General features: G+C 29.7%; 2 protein-coding genes across 2 annotated transcripts in view; one reads left to right on the top strand and one right to left on the bottom strand.

Annotated features, from left to right (window-relative positions):
- LOC118199500 (uncharacterized) overlaps nucleotides 1-13,214 on the top strand; it is a 29,967-nt gene extending 16,753 nt beyond the window's left edge. Inside the window, exons 7-8 of the mRNA XM_085827374.1 lie at nucleotides 1,035-1,129; nucleotides 5,193-13,214. Of these exons, the coding sequence (XP_085683500.1) occupies nucleotides 1,035-1,129; nucleotides 5,193-5,263 (166 nt within the window). The 3' untranslated portion in view covers nucleotides 5,264-13,214. The remainder of the gene's footprint in view (nucleotides 1-1,034; nucleotides 1,130-5,192) is intronic.
- Nucleotides 13,215-14,645: 1,431 nt separating this feature from the next.
- LOC118198698 (b(0,+)-type amino acid transporter 1-like) overlaps nucleotides 14,646-22,179 on the bottom strand; it is a 135,378-nt gene continuing 127,844 nt past the window's right edge. Inside the window, exon 13 of the mRNA XM_035370441.2 lies at nucleotides 14,646-16,309. Within this exon, the coding sequence (XP_035226332.1) occupies nucleotides 16,245-16,309 (65 nt within the window). The 3' untranslated portion in view covers nucleotides 14,646-16,244. The remainder of the gene's footprint in view (nucleotides 16,310-22,179) is intronic.

Genomic DNA, 22,179 nt, shown 5'->3' with positions numbered 1-22,179 from the left:
ATGTATTCAGTCTTATATTCTTAACTTGTTATAGGGTTTACATATCAGTTAGGTATGATTTAAGTTCCTTCAGTTTTGGAATTTGAATATCTGTTGTTTGTTGTATTTTGTGATGCTACTCAAGAATCCATACACACTTTTTTTTTTTTTTGTGTGTGTGTGTGAAATTAATATAAGAGTGTGATAGATAGCACTGCATTACATTCTCATAATATATTATGGATTTTTAGCTATGTATTATTAGTATATGTACATTTTAGCTGAACAAAAAAATTCAAAGTAAAAAGACAAAGATGTTCAGGTTCCCATATCATTGATGAGACAATTACCACACTAGCTTAGTTTTTTTTTTTAAATGTTTTATTTACAACATAATGGAAAGAACTATTAATTTTGTGACTTATTTTGATAGTAGCTGATAAGGTTAATGCAAATACTAGAGGTGATGTTTTCAAAATGCTATCAGTTCTACAATTCATATATGTACTATATAAAGCATACAATGTATTTCATCTATTTTTATTTAATTAAATAAATAAAAGTTAACAAATGTTTTAATTATTTAATAGAATCATCTTGTACTAATGTATTTATGCATATAGCTTTCATCTGCATTTACTAATTTTACTTTCTGAAATCTGAGAGAAAAATATTACATGGTGTACATCATTTTTGAAGGAAAGTGTTAACTGAAGAACTAACCTATTAAAAAGCATATGAAATGTATACATTGGTATATTCTATATTTCAAAGTAGTATGTTACACGTTTTCAGTGCTTTGTTTTTCATTCACATTATCTGCCCTTAAATTTTAAGTAGCTACCTAAATCATATTCTCAAAATGCTCGGAGTCATATTCTAAAAATCTCGGTCATATTCATACTCGTAGTCATATTATCAAAATGTTTGGAGAAGGGGAAAATATGCGAATAAATACAGTAGATTCCTTTAAAAGTGATTATGCTGTTCATAAATATATATATATATATATATTATTTTTTTAGCACTTTTTACATATTTTGTCTTTTTTTTAGCACTTTTACATATAATATGTATGCTTTTGGACTTAGCAAAGAATTTGCCATGGAATTTTTACGAAAACAGTGTACAATTGCGAGTCTTTCAAAAGGTAAATTAATTATATATTAATATATAATTAATATTATATATTAATTATATAGTATAATATTAATGTATATAATTAATATATAATTATATTTAATTATTATTAATTTTATTATAAAATTATTATTTTTAATATTATATTTATAATCTATTTAAAAAATTTTATTATCCATTGTCTAATGAAAGTAAGCTTATTAACAAACATGGAAATATTTTGAATTTGAAATTCTGATCTAAAGTATGTTATGAAGACGATTTATTAGTATGAGAATATAGTAATAGAAAAGCTACTGTTAAACCTTTTCAAAATTAAGTGGCAAGAATTGGTAATGAATATTTTTTTAGATCATTTTTATGCAACTTTTATATTCTTGAATTAGTGACTTCTTTATGAGGATTGTTTACTCTGATATTATCTTTAGGTTTATAAAATAAAAAAAAAATAAAAATAAATATGTATACAAATTGTTAAACAAATAAAATATTCTTAAACATTTTATATGATCTGTTTGAAAACAACCTTTTTCCCCTGGGTTTTTATTTCTGACATAAGATTTTTTATTTTTGTATACATGATAGTCTTTTATATTCAGTTTTTTCCCTAAATATATCCATTATGAATGCACAGAAATGTTTTTCACTTAATTGTAAATGTAATGAAACACGTTTACAATTAAGTGGAAAACAAAATGATTAGATGAAAATATGAAAATGTCTGGTAAAAGATTGAATTCCTTTGCTACTAACAATTTTTGCTATCGATATTGCCTCGAGTTTTTCTGAGAATGAACCGATATGTCTTGAGAGGTGTATAATAAGTACTTATGTGTTACCACAACTACTTTAGTAAAATTCGCCAAATTTTCAGAATGTGTCGAACTCTGATATCCATGTGCATAACCATTTTTCAGGCAGCCATGCTTGTAACAATCAAGCATCATTACCATTTTTATATGTGTTCTTTTTATCGTATTCCAAGTTCTGATGGTTTTTATAAACTAATAATGACATTTTTTCCCTTAATTTTAAAATATGTGCCTGTGGAATTTGGCAGCAATGGCAGAAACTGTGATAAAAGTTTTGCAGAAATGCAGAATTTTGATAAAAATTTCTAAAGGAAACAATGATGGGTTTAGTATATAGCCAATGTTACCAAGGTTTGTACAATGACGAATCTGTGCCAATCTCTGATTTTTTTTTTAACCAAGACAGATTGCTGTGTGCTTAGGGAGAAGTACAGCACAAAAAAAAAAAAAAAAAAAAAAAGTTTAGTTTGGAAATCATTTAAAAAAAAAAAGTCTCTAAAACCATCACCTTGCACCCGATAAGTAACTTTTACATTTTCATCTGTAAAAACTGCCAAGCTGCCCCAAGTTGGTTGAATTAGTATGTAAGCACCATGGGATATTATACCATTTTGCAAAATTGCTCAAGTCGTAAAATTGTTGGAGACCCAATTTTAGTTGAATGACGGAATTTATAAGCATTTAAAAAAAAATCAATCTTGAAAATTTTTCGATTCACATTAACTTAAATTCATCTCGCTTAAAATCTGCCTATTTGGCTTAAACTCAATTTTCCTAATACCAGTTTGGCATCATAATTCTTACTTAAGCAAAAGACAAAACACCTTTGCATTTATTATTTATTACAGTACAAAGTCCGTAATACGGACGTCCATTATCCGGAATGATCTATAATCCGGACCTCAAAACCACAAACTTTTTCTTGTATGCTTTATGCATGCGCATTTAATGTTACACATGCGCATTTAGCACAAAAAACAAAGCAACTTAAACAACTTGCATTGAAAGAAATGTTTAATAAAGTAAACAAATAAATATTATGCTTTTTTTTTTTTTTTTTTTTTTTTTTTTTTGTAAATTTTTATACCCTTTAGATCATAATTTCTCTTCATGAACGTAATGCGTTTAATACACATTACGTTCATGAAGCACGCATGCTCATTTAATGTTTACGCATGCACATTTAGCACAAAAAAATGAAGCAAACAACTTACATTGAAAGAAATGCTTAATAAAGTAAACAAATAAATATTAAGCTTTTTTTATTTTGTAAATTTTGATACCCTGTAGATCATAATTGCTCTTTATTTCATAAATTATGGCTTAATATTTTTAATTGTATAATTTCTGCATGCCATCTTACTAGATTTAAATTGATGATCTGTAATCCGGAGAAACAACTAATACAGAATCGAAGTCCCGACGAGTCCAGATTACGGACTTTGTACTGTATTAGTTGATCGGGGGTTGGTCAAACAATTTCCAATCAATGACAATGATTACTTGGTTTGTTGATTATTTTTTCATTTTTAAAATCATGATTCATATTTGATGTTTCTTTTTAAAAAATTTTCAAGATTGATTTTTAAATGCTTATAAGTTACTTCATTCAACTAAAATTCTACTAATTTTCTCAAAGGAGATAATATACTCAATAATGCATTAATGCATTAATAAATAATTTTATTACTTTGGAACTTTGCATAAGTATTAGACAATTTCTTACAATTAAGATAGTTACTTTAATTTAATCTTATGTATATATAAAACTGAGTATGGTTCTTAACTTATAAACTAATTCTAGCAAAATTACTAATTTGCTAGAATTTTGATCCTTATTTGAAAAAAGACGAAACATTCTCACTTGATTTGGTTATCATTAATTGATAGTAGGTTGGTTTGTTTCCCTTGACAAGTCAGTTAATCTGCAATCAATAACAATAGCTACTTTTGCAATACTTTGGAATTGAAATTTAATATTTGGAATTTTTATGGTCAAAGGATTTTTCTTTACAGAGTTTAAATAATTTTACTACAATAGATCTACATAACTTTGGATACTGACTTAGAAAGCTACTTAAAAATACTTACTGAAGTTTTTTCTAATAATTCATAGATTCAATTAAATTTCTTTTCCTTACAGATGATATATAAATACCTTTTCTAATAACAAATTATTGTTTTATTACTTAGCAGCTTTAGTGCAATTTTTAGGCATTTTAAATTACTCATATATACAGTCAAAAGTCTTTAATCCGGACTGGTCAGCAATTCTGGATTATCTGTTTTTCCGGATTATAGATCATCAGTTTTAATCTGGTAAGATGGCATGCCGAAATTATAAAATTAAAAATATGAAACCGTAATTTATGAAATAAAGAGCAATTATGATCTAAAGGGTATCAAAATTGACAAAAAAAAGCTTAATATTTATTTTACTTTATTAAACATTTCTGTCAACACGCGCATGCGCAAAGCATATATTACGCATAGTCGAAATTAAAAAATTGCAACCAGAAAACTATTTGATGTGTATTCGTGATATTTATAATGACGAGGAATTTGATTTAAACCATATCAAAGACGGAGTTCATCGAGATGAAATACTACATTTAGTAAGGAATTATAAGCCGAAAAAATAAAAACATCTGCCCTGAAGATAAGGATAGTGCTGACAGATCAACTTCCAGTTCATCGCGCGCTGCGCTGTCCCCCCCCCCCTGCAGAGCAGAGTGAAATTGATAAACATATTTCGGAATGGTTAGAGAAAAAAAGGATATGCCTTTATCCATTTTTTGCAACAATTCCACGTTTTGTTTGATGGACATCCGAACATGCTTTTGCTTTGTAGATCCTTGGCAGCTCCAGAATCAGAAATTCTTTTTGACATAATCGAAAGTTCAAGCTTACTTTTATAAAATTGCTCTAACAGTCTGCAAAAAATAATAAGCTAGATCCAGTTAGAAGATTAAGGAACAATGCAATCTGCAATATTAACTGAAATAGATAATTTTAGCTTAGCTTATACCATCCGTTATACATTAAACACGCATGCATAAAGATATTATGCACTTGCGTAAACGCATAGCAGAAAGTTTGTAGCTTTGAGGTCCGGATTATAGATCATTCCGGATTATGGACGTCCGGATTAAAGACTTTTGACTGTATATATATATATATAAATTATGCACTATGATTATATATAGTATATACATATATTTATATAATCTTAATATACATTTTTTTTTCTTTTCTTTTCAGAGCATGTTTTGTTATTGAGAGAAAATATTGACAGAATGTACAATGGTGATATTGGGAAAGAATATTCCTGAGCCTTTTCAGATTGTTCAATGTTCCTTATCTCTAAGAGATAATTTAAGTGATTTATATGTGTATTGATGTACCTCAAAACATTTCAATTATCAGCTGGTCTGAAAAGTTTGAAAATTTTTGCTGAATATAAATGTGTTGAAATGTGGATAAATAATTGAATATTTACTAAATTTTACTGAATTTACTTCAAAGGGCAATTTATATTATAATTCCTAACATGCACAAAATCTTAGTATCATTCCACTTTGGAAACTTAGATTCATGCAACTGTATATACAGTTGTTGCAGTACATTTCAGTCTAGTCTCTGAAAAGCTTTTGTATGTAAATAGGGCTAAATTTGTCTTTCATAGATTGGAATTATAAAATTTTCATTTCCATTTCTGTTGATCAGCTTTTAAAGTATTCAAATTTTCAGCATTAAATTATTTAGATGCAAAGCAGATCAATGAATGTACATATTGTTAAATAAGTGAAATGATATGGAACTTCACTTTTAAAGTTTCAGTTTATGTTTTGTTAAAGTAATGTAAATTTGACTGCACAAATTTCCTTTGGGAAACTTTGTTCCTTTGTGTAATGGAAAGTTTAGTTATTAATAACTGAATATTTAATGTTTTCTAATGTATTGTAAATGTGATATTAAGATATGATGCTTATGAAAATGTAATAATTTTTTTATTTAATTTCTCAACTTCTTAATTTAGGTTGAAATTACAGTCTAGAAAACAAACTTCTATGTGTCAATTCCCAGTACTTATTAGAACTGAAAATATATTAAGATGAAAATCCTTAAATATATTTTTGTGTAGTAAGTGGTAATATATTTTCTTGTGAATATGTAAATATATACATAATTATTAACTTATTATAACAAAGTATGTGAGGTAAAACAATTATGATGCATTTACAAGTTTTCTTTGGTTAAATTAGTTGAACAGATCTCAAGCAAAATGTGTATTGTGGGAATGAATACTGAGTGCACATTTGGTTAGGTTATTTATTTTGGCAAAACACTGAAGGACTGTTTGCATGGTAGATATGCATTTTGAGAGACAATCAAAAGGGAAACTGGCTGTTATAGAAAGCCACAAGAATCCCAAGTAGTTAGTCTGTGTCTGGGAACTGAACCAGGACAGACTAACAGTGTTTATTGGTTTTATCTACCTGGCTATTTATTGTTAACCCTTTCTGGACAACATCTTAATCTCATGCCCTATCGCTATGAGATGAAGCGCTGAACTTCAGTGATGTCACCACATGATGGCAGGTGCTCATTCTCTCTAAGCCTAATTTTGCCAAAAAATTCTGCAAAATACATTTTTATTCTATTCTAGATAACTTAATTTTTTTAATATTACAAAAAATGCATATACCTTTATGCTTGGTGAATCATAAAATTAAATACGTGTGTCCTTTGCAGCTGTAATCATATACATAAACAATGAAAGAGGAATTTGAAAACAAACTTTCGGCATTTATTAAACTACAGTTAAAATATTTAATATAAAAGTTACACTAGCACATCCACACATACATACGTATATTTACAATGAAATTAAAATTTATTATTATTTTTATTATTATTATTGTGTGTGTGTGATATATTCTGAAGCATGGGTCCACACAGAGTCTTTGCATTCAAAGTAAAATGTTTTTCCCAACACTTATTTGCTGTGCATAGTTTAAGAGCAAACAATTTAGCCTCTCATTTTTTCTTTCTTCCCATTAAGAATTTGAAATTGAAAATGCCTTTCTCAAAGGCAAAATGGCATCAATGCAGCTAATGCCTGAAATTCACATTCTGTTCTTGACATGACCCTCTCTGTAATTTGTTCAATTGTTTAAATCGAAACTGAAATAATGGTCTTTTTTTAACCATTTTTTACATCATGTAAAACACGAGCATTATAGGTTGTAATGTCAAGGAGCCCAGAGAATAATTTCTCATACCAAATGTAAGATTTTCTGTGAGATGGATAGTGATTAGTGACTGCATCTCTAATATCCACTACTCCCATATTTTTATCATGCAGCAGTGTATTGTTTGGTTTCTCAGTACTTTCTCCTGTTTTGTAATTTTGTTTACTGCTAAAGCCACTGACATCACTGCTACTCAGATCTTGTAATAAAGCTGTATAGTAAGCTTCCAATAAATATAACTTTCGTTTTGACATCTTAAAACAAAAAAAACAAAAATTCCCTTTGCACAAAGCAAAATTACTGTACTGTACATACAAAAAGAAGAAACTAAAATCTGCACTAATGAGAGATTCTCCTTTCTCTGAAAAGCCACTGGAAAAAAATGTAAACAGGAGTGCACATGCATACATAGAATGTTTGTTTATGTTACTGAAACCCAATATCTTCCCTTCAAAATCAAATGAAAGAGTCCAATGCCAAAGTTCAGACATCATATTTCCATTTCTCTTGGCACCATTGACATAGAGCACCATCTCTTAGAGAATTAAAAATATTTACGTTCCTTTCCATGTGATTGTTAAGTATACATTACAGCCGTCTAGCTAGGCATTAATTATCTGAGATGTAGATGTCACACCAGCCATAGATGAACCGAATACTACCGATAAAAATTTACCATATACTAACGTTATGGCACACCCATCTGGAAAGGGTTAACCTTCTGAATGGCATAATTATTTGGATCTACTCATGAAAATTTGTGTTTAAACAGCTTCTAGTAGTTAAATTTTTATAGTTACATATTTTAGTATCTTTTCATAAACTTCATTCATAAAGATGATATTTAACATTATTAAAGAAAGTGAGAAAGCAAAATATTTTAAATTATAAACTAATATTTACCAAGTGATTAGAAAAATCGACCATATAAAGGCAATTGTGCCACTCAGGAGGTTAAACTGAGTTTACTGTTTTGATAAGAAGACATAAAAATCTGTTAAATTTTGCCAAACAGAAATCACTTTTAACTTTCTAAATAAATTTTAAAAAGTGAAGGAACAATTGATTTTATTAGTTTTAAATGCAGATTGTAATGTGATAATAATGTTGCAACTCCATCCATTTTTTAAAAAAAAGAATACATTAAATGATATGCAAGTATTGTTAGTTAAAACATTGTAAAAGTTACAGATGATGATGATTTAAAAATCATATTGCTACTGTTTCTTTATTCCCAAATTTTAACTCTTTTTCTTTCTAGAATATGGGATAAAAATAGAAATGTGATGTACACTGTTTATTTTATGAAACAGTCCAAATTGTGTCTCCTATCTAAAATCTTTATTATGATACATATTGATTGCCTTTCATATCATTATCATCAGCCACTCGAGGTTGGAAATGTATTCTATTTTAGCAAGCTGTTCCAGTTTAATTATTGGTACAGCTTTTTTTATCAGTATTCAAACTGTTTTTTGACTATTCATATGGTGCATTTATTTTTAATTACTTTTATTCCTTTCTTCATATGTGTATGCTGTTACTCAGATTCTATACATTAATGTGTATGAAATATATTGATGTATAAGTTCATATGCTACCGAAACATCGATTTCTTGCATTATCAAAACAGAGACTTCTGCAAAATATTTAATATACAGTAAATTTTGTATATATCTTCTGAAATTGATGTAAATATGTTAAATTTATAATTTATTGTGATGCAAGTTTTAGTTATGAGATAAAATTATATTTATCTAATTGGTTTATTTATTTTTAACAAATATATTAATCATGTTAGTAAAGAAGTATATAAGTTATAAGTTTTATAAATATTAATCATGTTAGTAAAGAAGTATATAAGGAATAAGAAAGCTGTATGCAGAATTTTTTACTACTTTTTTTCTTATTTTAGAATTTTGCATCTATGAGTAGTTCTTATTTTTATGACAAAAAGTGCATGCCAAAAAATGAAAGGAAAATTAATGAACTGACAACAAATTTATGAAATTATTAATGAAATATAAGACTAGAATAATTTAGTTTTGTGAAACAATTCATTCCTTAGGCAATTGGAAAGAAAATCAGATAGGAAAAGAAAATTAGAAACATAGTTAAAAAGAGAAAGCATTAAAAAGAGAATGCTGGGAAGGGCTTATCATGACATAGCATTATCATAATTTCTAACGAAAATAATTACTTTCCAATTCAATAGAGGAAAAGGAAATACACTGACTTACAAAAATGAGTCACAAAGTCAGATTTTTGAGGACAGATGGGAAAAAAAATTAGAATTAAAATTTTCATCTGTAAAAATCTTTCCACTTTGTTTTTAGAAAGTTTCAAAAATTGTCAAACTAGCTCACTGAATCTTTTTAATAATTTTAATTTAACTTGTGTACAATAAAGTTATAATAATGAATCTATAATGCTGATTAAAAGCTTGGTAAAAGTTTCATGTTCCAAATTGTAAAATTTTATTTGATCACTATGTAAACCATATTTCTAAAAAGTGCTATATTTCTTTGGCACTCCTACCAAGAATGGAGACTTTAACTGTTTATATGCTGTTGTCTGTTGAAATTTTGCTTTTTTATATTTTCTGTTTGATTACCATCCAATTAGGTAAAAAGTGCAGTTATTACAGAGAAGAAAATTCTATTTAGTTTTCTTTTTTCGAAGGAAGGTCTTTATATTTTCGTTGGGAAAGTCCCATCTAGTTCATGTGTACTCTTGATTGAAGAATTCATTTGTTCTGCATGTAATAAATATGACTTCTGGAATGTTGTTAAACAATTACCAAGTTACTTTTTTAAAAATCTTTACCTTGTTTGAAATTTTTTCTGTATCAAGAAATGTAAAATTTTAAAAAGGTCTGTTTATAATTAATAACAATGTATTTTTTTTTCATTGAAACAAATTTAAAATAATTTCTTTTCAAATACTAAATAGAATAAATGATTACCTAAAATTTGACAAATTGCTAATTTAAATAATTTTTCTACATAAATGTTCACAATTAAAAAAGTGGCTAGCAAGTATTTAAGAATTGAACTGAAAAATCTGTTAAGAAATGACTTGAAAATTTAATTAAAATCAAGTAATAACTAGATAATTGAATTCTTTGTAAAAAGTGTATTCAGAGGATCAAACTTTGGCAACATGAAAATGGAAGTATTATTCCTGTTTTTCACATTTAGGTTCCTAAAATTTGGAGAGTAGGTAGGTTAGTTATTTAAATATGAAATCTTTTTTTTAATTCAGAATTTTAGAGTTATATATAAGAAGCTAGTTTTTAGGGTTAAGGCAATCAAAATTAGTTTAGGTAAGACATTTTAAAATTCTTTTCTCAAAAAGTGATATGAAAGCTTGTAAGAATTTTAAATATTTATTAAAAAATATTAAAATGAGTTTATTTTGCTTTTTACTATATACTCTAATATAATTAGGAGGTATTTCATCCATATTTATCTAAATATTTATCAAGTAGTCTTGTAAAATATTATATTTAGCATTAAAAACTGAAGTTAACAATGTTTTAAATTTTTGAAATTGATAGAGAAATACTGTCAATAACTTTTTAAGAAAAAGTGTTAAATAAAGTTTGCATGCTTAACATGTTAAGTGGCAGATATTTTTTACTGATCAAATTTTTACTGATCTTTCCACTTAGGCCACACAGTATTATGTTGACTTGATGGATGTGATTATGTATAATATATTTTGTCAAAAAGCAAGTTAAAAAGTTGATTAAGTAATCTGTTTTTAGGATAAAAAGAATTCTTTTGTATCCATAATACTAACAAAAACACCTGCGCAAGATGTGGGAAAGTGATTCATGTGAAGTATATTTAATAATAATATTTAAATTAAGCTATTGTCAGTCATTAGTGACCAAGCCAGCCTAAACAGAAAATCTATTGTCAAAACTGATATGGTATTTCACATTTTAAAGATTAATATGCTTACAATCAAAAATTGCATTTCCATTTATACTGGTTTTATAAATCTGATAAAGCTATGTACGTTCAAGTTACAAACTGAGAATTAAAATTAGGCTAGTCAGCATTGCTAATAAAATCACCAACAATAGGAATTAAAGTCATGTGAGTAAATTTGCAATGGTACCTAATGTGAAGGAATAAGTTTAAAAAAAATTAATATGGGATATGAAAATTCTGATTTACAGCTGATCTATAAAATGCTGAACAGTGAATTTAAGAATGTGTTATATAAGGCTTCATTTGAAAAGTAAAATAACCAGTGTTGTTAAACTCTTTTTATGTAGTAATTCTGAAGTCATTGACACTTTTAACAATGATTAAGGTTTTGGATGAAAACTACGTATTTATTATTAATTAATTTTAATACTGCATGTGCAACTCCAAAATTTGATGAAAAATTAAGGAAATAACTTCATTATGTACTTTAAAAATTATGTCTAAAATAAAACTTTTAGATTAATATTACATCATATTTGGATTAAGAATCAGGATACAAAATGGATTCCATTTTTTGGCAAGCATCATGAGTGATAATCTTTTAACAATCTTATTCAGTTGCTACAATACATTGTGACTGTCTACCAAAAGTTGATAGGTAGAGACTGAAATAAGCATATTTTGTAGTAGAATATGTGTGGAAATTGCACACATAAGTACTAGCATGCAAAGGAGGTTATGAACAACAAGTAAAGTTAAAAGAAGCAAAAATTTAAATAATAAGCTTTTTACAAAATTCGCACTTAATTCCCGATTGACACATTCAAATATTTACAGTCTATTTTTTTATTTAATATGTATTAAATATACAGAGCAGCTACTCTGTTTCCCTCCACACAGTCTCATAGGTAAAATCTCTATCGGTGACATTCTTTTGTTGTAATAATGTATGCTACTTAAAACTTGTACTAGGATTGATAATTTAGGCTAGTGCTGCTTTCACCAAAGAACTTCCTTAAAATTTCTTCAGCTTTCACCTATGAGTCTCAAAAGCATCCTTATACCACCTCAATGCACCATTACACTGCAATCTGCTTATTTTGGTCACCTTTATATATTTGTGGATATTTTAGAATCACCCTGTATAAGATTTGAGAATTAAATAAAATTTATTTTAAAATCTTAGCTCTTAACAGATTGTAGTTAACAGGTTCAGAAAATGATATTATACTTGTGTGCATTTCATGTTTTTAAAATCGAATTTGAATTTTTTTCCCTTATACAAGGTGAAATTCATAATTTCCGGAAATTTGAAGGGACTATTTTGAAGTATTTTACTACAGTTTTACAATTATTTAATGATGTAATTTATAAATTCTTATGCCACTGAAGGTTACTGTTAGTTCATAAAGAAAATCAAATTTCAGCAAAAATCGCAGTTGTTGATTAAAATATATGGAAATACTGAATAATCTAAAAATTGTTTGAAAATTGTGTTTGTACTTTATTTGAAATTAACTATATTTAAAAATTAGTTCTGAAACAAATTCAGTTTCAGACGGGCAAAATTTTGAGTATGGGAAGTATGCTTTTCTTGATACTCAAAGCTTAGCTTTTTGAACAAAAAAACTTATAAAATTATGCAGCTTTATGTTGATGCATATTGAAAAACAATTATCAGAAACTATATTCAGAAATTAAAAATATCAAATTGGTATTGTGGTGCTAAAAATATCCCAAAGATATGGCATTTTCAGCAATTTATTTATTGTTAAGATAAAAATTTCTAGCATCACTTATTTTGCTGCCTTTAATAAAAAGATCATACATAATTAAAAATTATGTTGAGTATTTTTATTTTTAATAACTATTGGTTTTACATGTGTATATTAAAAAAAGGTAACTTTTTAAATTCAGTTTTCTAAATTTTTGTTTAGTGAAAAGCATATTAAAAATACTTTTAATGCAGAAATTCTGAAACAAGAGTTAGTATTTGAATGTAAAACTGAAGCAATAATTGTTTTGTAAATTTCAGGCCTTTTATATATCTGTGATATAAGTCACAAAATAAAGCATTTGGAACTCGGTTTTGTTTTAGTTGTGTTTGTAACTGCAGCATAATTTGATAATAATGAAAACATTATTTGCATGACCCTAATTTTATAAAAGTTATTTTCGGAAATATATATCAGTTTTTAAACATGAAAGAAATCTGGTTTCATAGACATTATACAGAGGAATTTTTATGTTAAAATGTATATAGTACAGGAGTTCTCAACCAGGAAAAAATTTCCCTTGGAGGCTAATTTCATAGTTTCAGGGGAAGGAATGCAATTAGCCTTTTATTTACCTGTTATTTAGTTTACGAATACAAAAATTTTATTCAAATTTTGATATTTATGAACATTTTCTATACTTTCTCTTGTTTAATTTATAACACTTTTAAAAATAATCTAAGTTTAATTAAATGTATATGTTTTTTTTCAAATTTTGGAAAGGAGGCACTGGGAATTATCATCTAGCAAAGATGTAAGGGGTGCATGATGCAAAAAGGTTGAGAACCACGTATAAAATAAGAATTAGTTGAGTTCATGATCTGGTATATAATTTAAAGCAGTTCACAGACTGAAGATCGAAAGTAACTTAAAATTATATTCGAAATAATTACATTTTAAAGGTTTCTTTACATTTATTTCACTTAAGTTAGCTCAGTTTTCTCATATTTTAGGCTGAGGGGAGAATGAATTCTTTAATTTACTATTTAATTTTTAAAATGAAGTAATTGCTATTTTTAAATCTTAAACGAATATGAATAATGTATTTTATGTTGATTAGATTTTAAAACTGATTCACAGTAGATTGCATTGATATATGTAAAAAACATGTATTTTATTCGTAAAATTGCATAATTAACATATCTAGGTAGAATGAGGTATTATAAGAATAGCCTGACATAATATATCTTCAAATAAGTGTTAGATTTCATTATTGAGAAACAGGAAGATACCAAAAAATGTTTAATGATAAAAAAAAAAAAAAAAAAGATTTAACTTTCGGTTATTAAACTGGTCATTTTTAATGGCTTAGAAACTGCAGGTAAATAGTTTGTAAAAAATCCATTATATGTGTTTGGCAGAATTAATAAATAATCCTTAATGATTACTCATTCATTCTGCCAAACTCTTAGCATACTGTTTGCATCAAGACTTCTCTTATCTTTAGCAATTCTTTGTATTAAAATGTAGTTAAATTGTCTTAATTTATTTGTTTGATCTGTAGGCCTTTTTTTTTTTTTTTTTTTAGCATTTTTGATTCGATTATTTTGACTGAAAGATAAGTTGGAACAGATTCATTTTATTGCCAATCTGGCAAAACTCAACATTTCAAATGAAAATAAAATTATTAAGAATGAAATTTAAAATTTTATTAGTAAAGATATATTATGAGTATATAAATACCTATATTAATTCTATTTCTAATTATTCAGTAACAACAAAAAATTTTAATCAGATGCAATGTTTTTCATTATAAAAAGCTTTTTTATTCTCACATAATAAAATAAAAATATACATCACTGGTCACATGTTCATAGTAACAAGTACTAAAATATTACAAGAAATATTTTTTGCAAAAAAGTCAGTTCTTCTTAATTCATTATAAAAATTCATATTAACTTTTTTAATCACAGCAATAATTATAAGCACAAAATGGCTCAAGTGCTTTAATGTATCAGTGGTTTTTATAAACAACTTAATGCAGTCAAAATTGATAAGAGAAAATATGATTTAGCTGCATAACACTTTTTCGTTTCTATAATATTAAAATTTTATATCTCAGATACTAATAAATTATCAAACTACAATAAATTGTATTTCTTAGTATTTTCTATCATATATTCAAGTTTCCCAACTAGTCACTTCATTTAAAACTGCATTCTTTTGCACTAATTTATCTGATAGACTGCCAAAGTTTCAATGTAAATACAGAGTACTTTATTTTCAAGATACTGTCATGTAATGTACATAGTGGTAGAAAATCCTTTAATATGTTTATTACAGGAGAGAATATCACATATAAACTTAAGCAATCGATCACTTAAAGTAAATAAGCCCAGAATATTGTGTTTCTTATGTAATACTGAATGTCCTCTTAGGTAATATTTTTTGTTAATACGAATTCCTCTTGAGTGATTATTATAATACAGAAAATGTCACACTTAATCCACAAGAAAAGTTTGAGAATATTTAATGCTATCAAACCAGCCACCCTCTTGGTGCATTTGATTTCCATCTTATATTATCTAGACATTACTTTAGATGATGTCTTCCACCCACTGCCCTCAATTGAGATACTTAAAATAAATCAATGTGTAATTAAAATTTGCCAACGTGAGCTGATATGAAAGCAAGGTAGATTTGGCTGAATTAAATAAAGTAGTCTTTCTCTATAGCAACTACTATTTCTTAATTGAGTGATATCTGCAGATCTAGAATTGTGCGACTTTCAGTTTATTTTTAATAACATTAAGTACTATCATCTTTTATTTAATGTAAAAAAAAAAACAAAATTATTTAAATTTATAGCTTATGTGTAAAAAACTTAAACCATTTCCTCATTTTTTTAAGCAATATTTATAACCAACTGCAATACTGACAGTAGGTTTCTCTACCTCAACATTACTTCAGGCATGAGTATCTGTAAAGGGACATTTGCACTCCCCACAATCGGGTAAAAAGTATTTTTATATTGACGCAATAGTGTGTTTTATAAACTGCTTGCCCTCCCAAATTACATAAAAATATGTAATTATTTGTCAATCTTTAATTAAAATTATGTCTTTGCTCTCCCTACCTAGAATATTTTTTGTAGACGCCCAGGACGAAGATGGATTCTGCAAGAATTAAAGTTAACACAAATTAATATAATTTACTTATTTTCCACTATTTGGAAATTATCTTATTAAAAATTTAATAATAAGAATGATCAAACCACTTTTAAAGTAATTTTAGAAAAATTAATCTGCCAAATTAATATCCATCTGAAGTTGTTGCTCATTCATTCACAGCAATCTTACATGTATGCTACAAAGATGATTGTCCTACTTCATCATAAATTATTTATCCAGGAACATTTTCTGCTGGAGCACAATTGAATAAAAGCTGCATAAGATGAGTAAATTTTTCTGGAAAGAAAAAATAATATCATCAGTTCCTCATGAAACCCATTTGTATTTAAAAAGAAAACTATTAAGATGAAATTATTAGGCATGATCAATTGAAAACCTTTCGTTGATCATAATTGCAGTATTGTATGATGAAACGAATGCGTCGTTACAGTGGTTTATCATGGCACATCCATATATCCTTATTCATGTGCAGTAAAAATCACGTGGAAACGATTTTTGACTTTGCAGGAATAACGATTGAAAGACTGAGTTTTGTACAACTAGTCCAAACAAGATCAGCTTGATGTCATACAAGTCCTTATTGCTGATGGATGTCAACAAGCTGAAGTGTTTTTTGAGATGGAAGAAGTGTATGGTGACGCATGTGTTTAAAAAAACAATGATAGATTGAAAAGGAAAGGACGTGAATGAACAAATGATTATTCCCTTCTTGATCAATCTCATATCATTGACATAGAAGACAATTGTGAAAAGGTGAATGAGGCTATTTGTGCGAATGGCACTTCAGCATCTGATCCATAGCGAATCAGTTCAACAAGTGTTATGTGATTAAACAGAAGATTATGTAATATCTGGGGTGTCACAAAGTGTGCATACAGTGGTCTTTCCGAATTTTAACAGAGGATGAAGATGTTTGCATGTCAATGGAGGATGTCGGAGATTCTACTCAGATATCGAGTTGGATGGCACCCACCATCTTTGGTTTGGTTAGGTCACTGGAATATGGCAAAGCACACAAGTGTTGTCTGCTTAAAAGGAGGATTGCCTTTGCAGAGGGATTTTCCAAGAGAAATTGTCTCGTATTCACAGTACATATGGGAAAATCACAAATCACAACCAACCATCCAGTAAATCTTTGTTTGCCTAGGCTAAACCCAGGTCAAACTCCCAGTATTCAGAAGTCTTAATCACTTAATGAACAGACTAAAATTACAAAAATTTACATGAATAGCATTCATAAATTGGACACATGTCTGAATGCCTATGACCCCAACAGTCACCAACTGTTTAACATATTGGTAATTTACCGGTAATACTACTGAATACTAATAATTCAACATGGACTCAAATTCAGGCGAATGAGTTGGCTACATGTGGTGATTTTTGTGGTATTCCTTACATATGTGAAAACGAGCCAGTTTTCTGTAAAAAATTCTCCTGGGAAGCATCCTTCTCCTTAGGCAGATAGTGCTTTGCCACATTCAAATAACATAACCTCACAGCATTTGTTGTTAAAAAAAAATTCCTATGGTAACTTTTTCAACAACAAATGCTGTGATATAGTCATCATGGATACTCGTACATAAAGTGTAGTTAAATGAAATTACTACTTTCACAGATATTGTCTGCAAATGAGTTTCTATTGATCAGCCCTTATAATTAAATTACAGATGATATTTTTGTAAAACTGAGAAGTAATCTGTTTCAACTTATGGATTTTGATACATACTGCTTAATTTTCTAGAATGGCCGTATACAGCTTTTTATGAAACAAAGGCCAAAATTTTCTCTTAGTTAGGAATACCATAAACTAACAAATTTTAACTACCATCTTCACTAAAACTCTTGTGGTATTAAAAAACGTCGCAATTCAAGGAGTGTGCACCATTATTGACTTCATCTCTCATTAATTGATGCTGGTCTGAGAATATTGTAAACATTTTACTTCGCAATTTTCAATAGTTTGACGGTTGCATTTTAAGAGAATTCAGATTAATAACCTTTTTTTCTCATAAATTCTTTAATGTTGAGGTAGAAAGAATGCTCAAGATAATAGTAGATATGCATTTACAGATAGAGAAGTGGTCCTAGTGATGCTATTAGGACTGCCTAGAAGTTATGAATCGCTCATCCTAAGTTTGGAAAAAGACGAAGCAAACCAGACAACTACGATTGTGAAACCAAGGCTTTTTGTAGAAAAGAAACGTATAGTTAGAAATGAGAGTTCAGCCAAAGTGTATCATGAAGAACAAGCTCTTCACACTAAAAGTTTTGCCACCAACCAGAAGAAGTCTGCATTTGGAAAACCCGTGAAGAAGTATGCAGCTAAAAGGCCAAATGAAGAAGAAACTAACAGAGGAAGAAATATTAAATGCTTCAGCTGTGGCCAATGGGGGCACATTTCTAAAAATTGTGAAGAAGCCAAATATCAGAACCAAAACAGTGCCAAAACTGCAGTTGACCTCAAGACAAATATTGCACTTTTGGCAAACGAAGAAAAATCAAAGAAAAGTAATATGTGGATTTTAGACAGTGGAGCTACAGAACACATGACCTCTGATAAAAGAAAATTCTCAGACCTTAAGAAGTACACATCTGAAGTTGAAGTTGCTAATTCAGAAATAATAAAGGTCACTGGAATTGGAAATATTTCATTTTCTGTTGGAGAAGAAGATGGAGAAAAAAACGTCACTATTGAAAATGTCCTATATGTTCCAGAACTAGGAGGAAATCTATTATCCATTGGTAGAATTGAAGAAAGAGGCTTAAAAGTAGAATTTGCTGAAGGAAAAGCCAAAGTGATTGGTAAGAATGGAGACACTCTTCTATCTGGTGAAAAAAAAAGGAAGATTGTACATAATCGAAGAAAAGATGACAACTGCCTACGTTACAAAAACTGAAAGTGCTGACTTGTTGCATCGTAGACTTGGTCATCCACACTCTTGTACAACAAAAAATATTATCCCCATCGGCAGAAACCTGAAATCAACAGTATTAGTAAATGCTCCTTGCCAAGTCTGTATCCAGGGAAAAATGAAAAGGAAGAAATTTCCAAAGGCCGCTAGTACAAAAGCTAAAGACAAGACATTCTAGAAGTTATACATTCAGATGTTATTGGTAAAATTTCGCTCCCTTCCTTTGGAGGCTCAAATTACTTTGTGACTTTCACGGATGAATTTTCTCACTATACCACGGCATTCTCTATGAAAGCCAAAAGTGAAGTACTCGAAAAATTTGAGGAGTACCGTTGCACGGTAGAAAATCTCCAACACAGAAAAATCAAATTCCTGAGAAAGGACGATGGTGGGGAATATATAAGTGAAAAGATTGACAAGTACCTCGCTGCGCATGGGATTCAAAGACAACTAACTGTACCTGACACACCCGAACAAAATGGTCTGGCAGTACTGAAAACTGAACTGAACCAAACATTGATAAACACGACAAGATGCTTATTTATAGAGTCTAGAGCAGATCACAGGTTTTGGGCTGAAGCAAGAAGCAATGGCCACTGCGACCTATCTTCACAACAAGCGCCCATCTATGGCAATATTCCAGAGGAAAGATGGTCAGGATCTGGAAGTGAAACAGACCACCTCAAAGTTTTCGGATGCATAGCCTGGAGTCGCTCACATTCAAGAGGAAGGAAGCTTGATCCTAAAGCTACAGAATGTGTTTATGTAGGCTATCCTAGAGGAGTTAAGGGCTACAAATTGTATGACTTGAAGAAGAAACAGTTTTTTGTCAGCAGAGATGTCATTTTTGAAGAAAATGTTTTCCCCTTAAAACTAAGCAAGTGTGACAATCCTGCAAAAGAAGCTACTCTTAAAATTGAAGACTGAATCAGAATATCCCTTGGACCTACCTGAGACAGAAGCTCGTGACTCATCTCTAGATCACATAACTCCTGATGTAAATGACTTGGATGAAACCCAACGTCTAAATACAGATACGATTGACCAAAATTCTGATAGATGTCCAGACCTACAGCCTGAAAATACTCCAGATTACGAAGATGAAGGCCAATCAGTTACACAGTTACAAGACGTTGTTAACAACCTAGACCTTGAAGTTGAAGCAGCAGCCAGAAATCCTATCCATGGGAGTGAGAAAGGTGAAAAAAGAAACACCAGAATTCCTAAACGTTTCGAAGAATTTTATCTGTACGATGCCCAAGAGATACAACAATCTGAAGAAAAGGATCCAGTAACTCTAAAAGATGCCCTGAAATCACCCAAAGCTGACATGTGGTTCACCAAAGCTGACATGCCATGGAGGAAGAAATTCAGAACCTCACTCAAGTTCAAACATGGGAACTAACTACTAAACCACCAGGGGCCAAGGTAATACCATCCAGATGGTTGTTTTGTAAGAAAAAAGACGAAATTGGAAACCGAACAAAGTTCAAACCCAGTTTGGTGGCAGAAGGCTATCTGCAAATACTCGGAGTGGACCTTCAAGATACCTTTTCACCAGTCATCAAACTTAAATGTGTAAGGTTACTGCTTGCCGTAGTTGCAGAGAAAAAGCTAGAGGTTCACCAAATGGATGTGACAGCTGCATACTTTAATGGAATTCTAAAAGAGGACATATATATGGCACAGCCGGAAGGCTGCATTGAGAAAGGGAAAGAACACCTTGTCTGCGACTTGAAGAAAAGCATTTAGGGTCTCTGACAATCAGGACGTGCATGGAATACTTGCTTAAACGACTTCCTGATCCAGTATGGATTGAAAAGATCAAGTGCAGACCCTTGTATTTACTTTTTGTCTTGAGAAGAACATCATAATTGGAGTTTATGTTGATGACCTCCTGATAGGTGGAAACATGCCAGAGATAAATGAGTTCAAGAAAAGGTTCAATGTCAAGGACTTAGGTCCTGCAAGCCAGATCTTATCCATGCAAATATGCAAAGAAGAAAACGGATCATACACACTAGAGCAGATCGTTTATGTGTCAGAGATCCTAGAAACATTTAAAATGACTGAAGCAAAATGTGCATCCATGCCATTGGACCCCAGCATAAAATATAAGAATGTAGATGAACAGCAGTGGGAGGAAATCAAAGAAAGTAGCAAGGAAATTCCTTACAGACAAGCTATAGGAAGTCTCCTTTATCTGACTTGTGGTACGCCCAGACATGGCTTATTCTTCCACCTACATGAACCAATTTAATGAAAAACACACTGGAGAGGTGTGAAGCACATTCTAAAATACCTAAAGGGAACACAACACAGAAAGTTGAGATTCCAGAAGACAGGTGAGCCACTTCAAGTTTACTCAGATGCTGACTGGGGAGGTGACAGAACTGACCGTAAATCTTACAATGGTTATATAATGCTACTCGCAGGTGCTCCAATCTCATGGTCGAGCAAGAAGCAACCCACAACAGCTTTATCGTCAACAAAAGTAGAGTATGTGGCGATGTGTCACACTGCCAAGGAAATCCTATGGATTAAAAATTGGATGGAGGAAATCTGTAGTGAATTAGCTGCTTCACTTCAAAAAGTGCTAGTCGACAACCAGGGAGCAATATTCCTAGCCAAGAACCACGTTACTTCTGAAAGAAGTAAGCACATCGATATTAAATTTCATTTTCTGAGAGACCTAGAGAAAGAAAATGTGATTGCATTTGATCATGTGCCATCCAGTGACGATCTCGCCGATCTTTTAACTAAGCAGACCTCGAAAAACTTTTACCTGACATGAACTATGCCAGGACTTGCACGTAAAAATGATCTCCTTCGAAGTTTGTAACTGAACATAAACTATTATAGTTGTAACTGCGTAGAAACTTGACTTAAAACTCCGGAAAGAAGCCTAGATACTAATTTTTCTTAATTATTTCCATAATGGTTGTAACTGTGTAGAAACTTGACTTAAAACTCCGGAAAGAAGCCTAGATACTAATTATTCTTAATTACTTCTATGTAAACATTGTGTTTCCTAGTATAACTTAATGTGTGTTCAGTTAATGATACAATTCATAAGTAGAGGTCAATAGTGTTTAAGCATGTAATAGCAGCTACATTGTTTTTCTGTAAATGTGTACAACCACAGCGTGATTGATTTTTATGAAGTATGTAAATATCTTGCACATAGTGTGATTGGCAAGGGGGCGTGTTAAAAAAAATAAGATATGCGTG

Source organism: Stegodyphus dumicola, chromosome 1 (assembly GCF_044657685.1).
Source record: "Stegodyphus dumicola isolate Sdum_Otavi_A_Nest chromosome 1, ASM4465768v1".
Classification (NCBI taxonomy): domain Eukaryota; kingdom Metazoa; phylum Arthropoda; class Arachnida; order Araneae; family Eresidae; genus Stegodyphus; species Stegodyphus dumicola.
The sequence above is the reverse complement of the archived record's forward strand: the minus strand, read 5'-3'. Positions and strand labels throughout refer to the sequence as shown.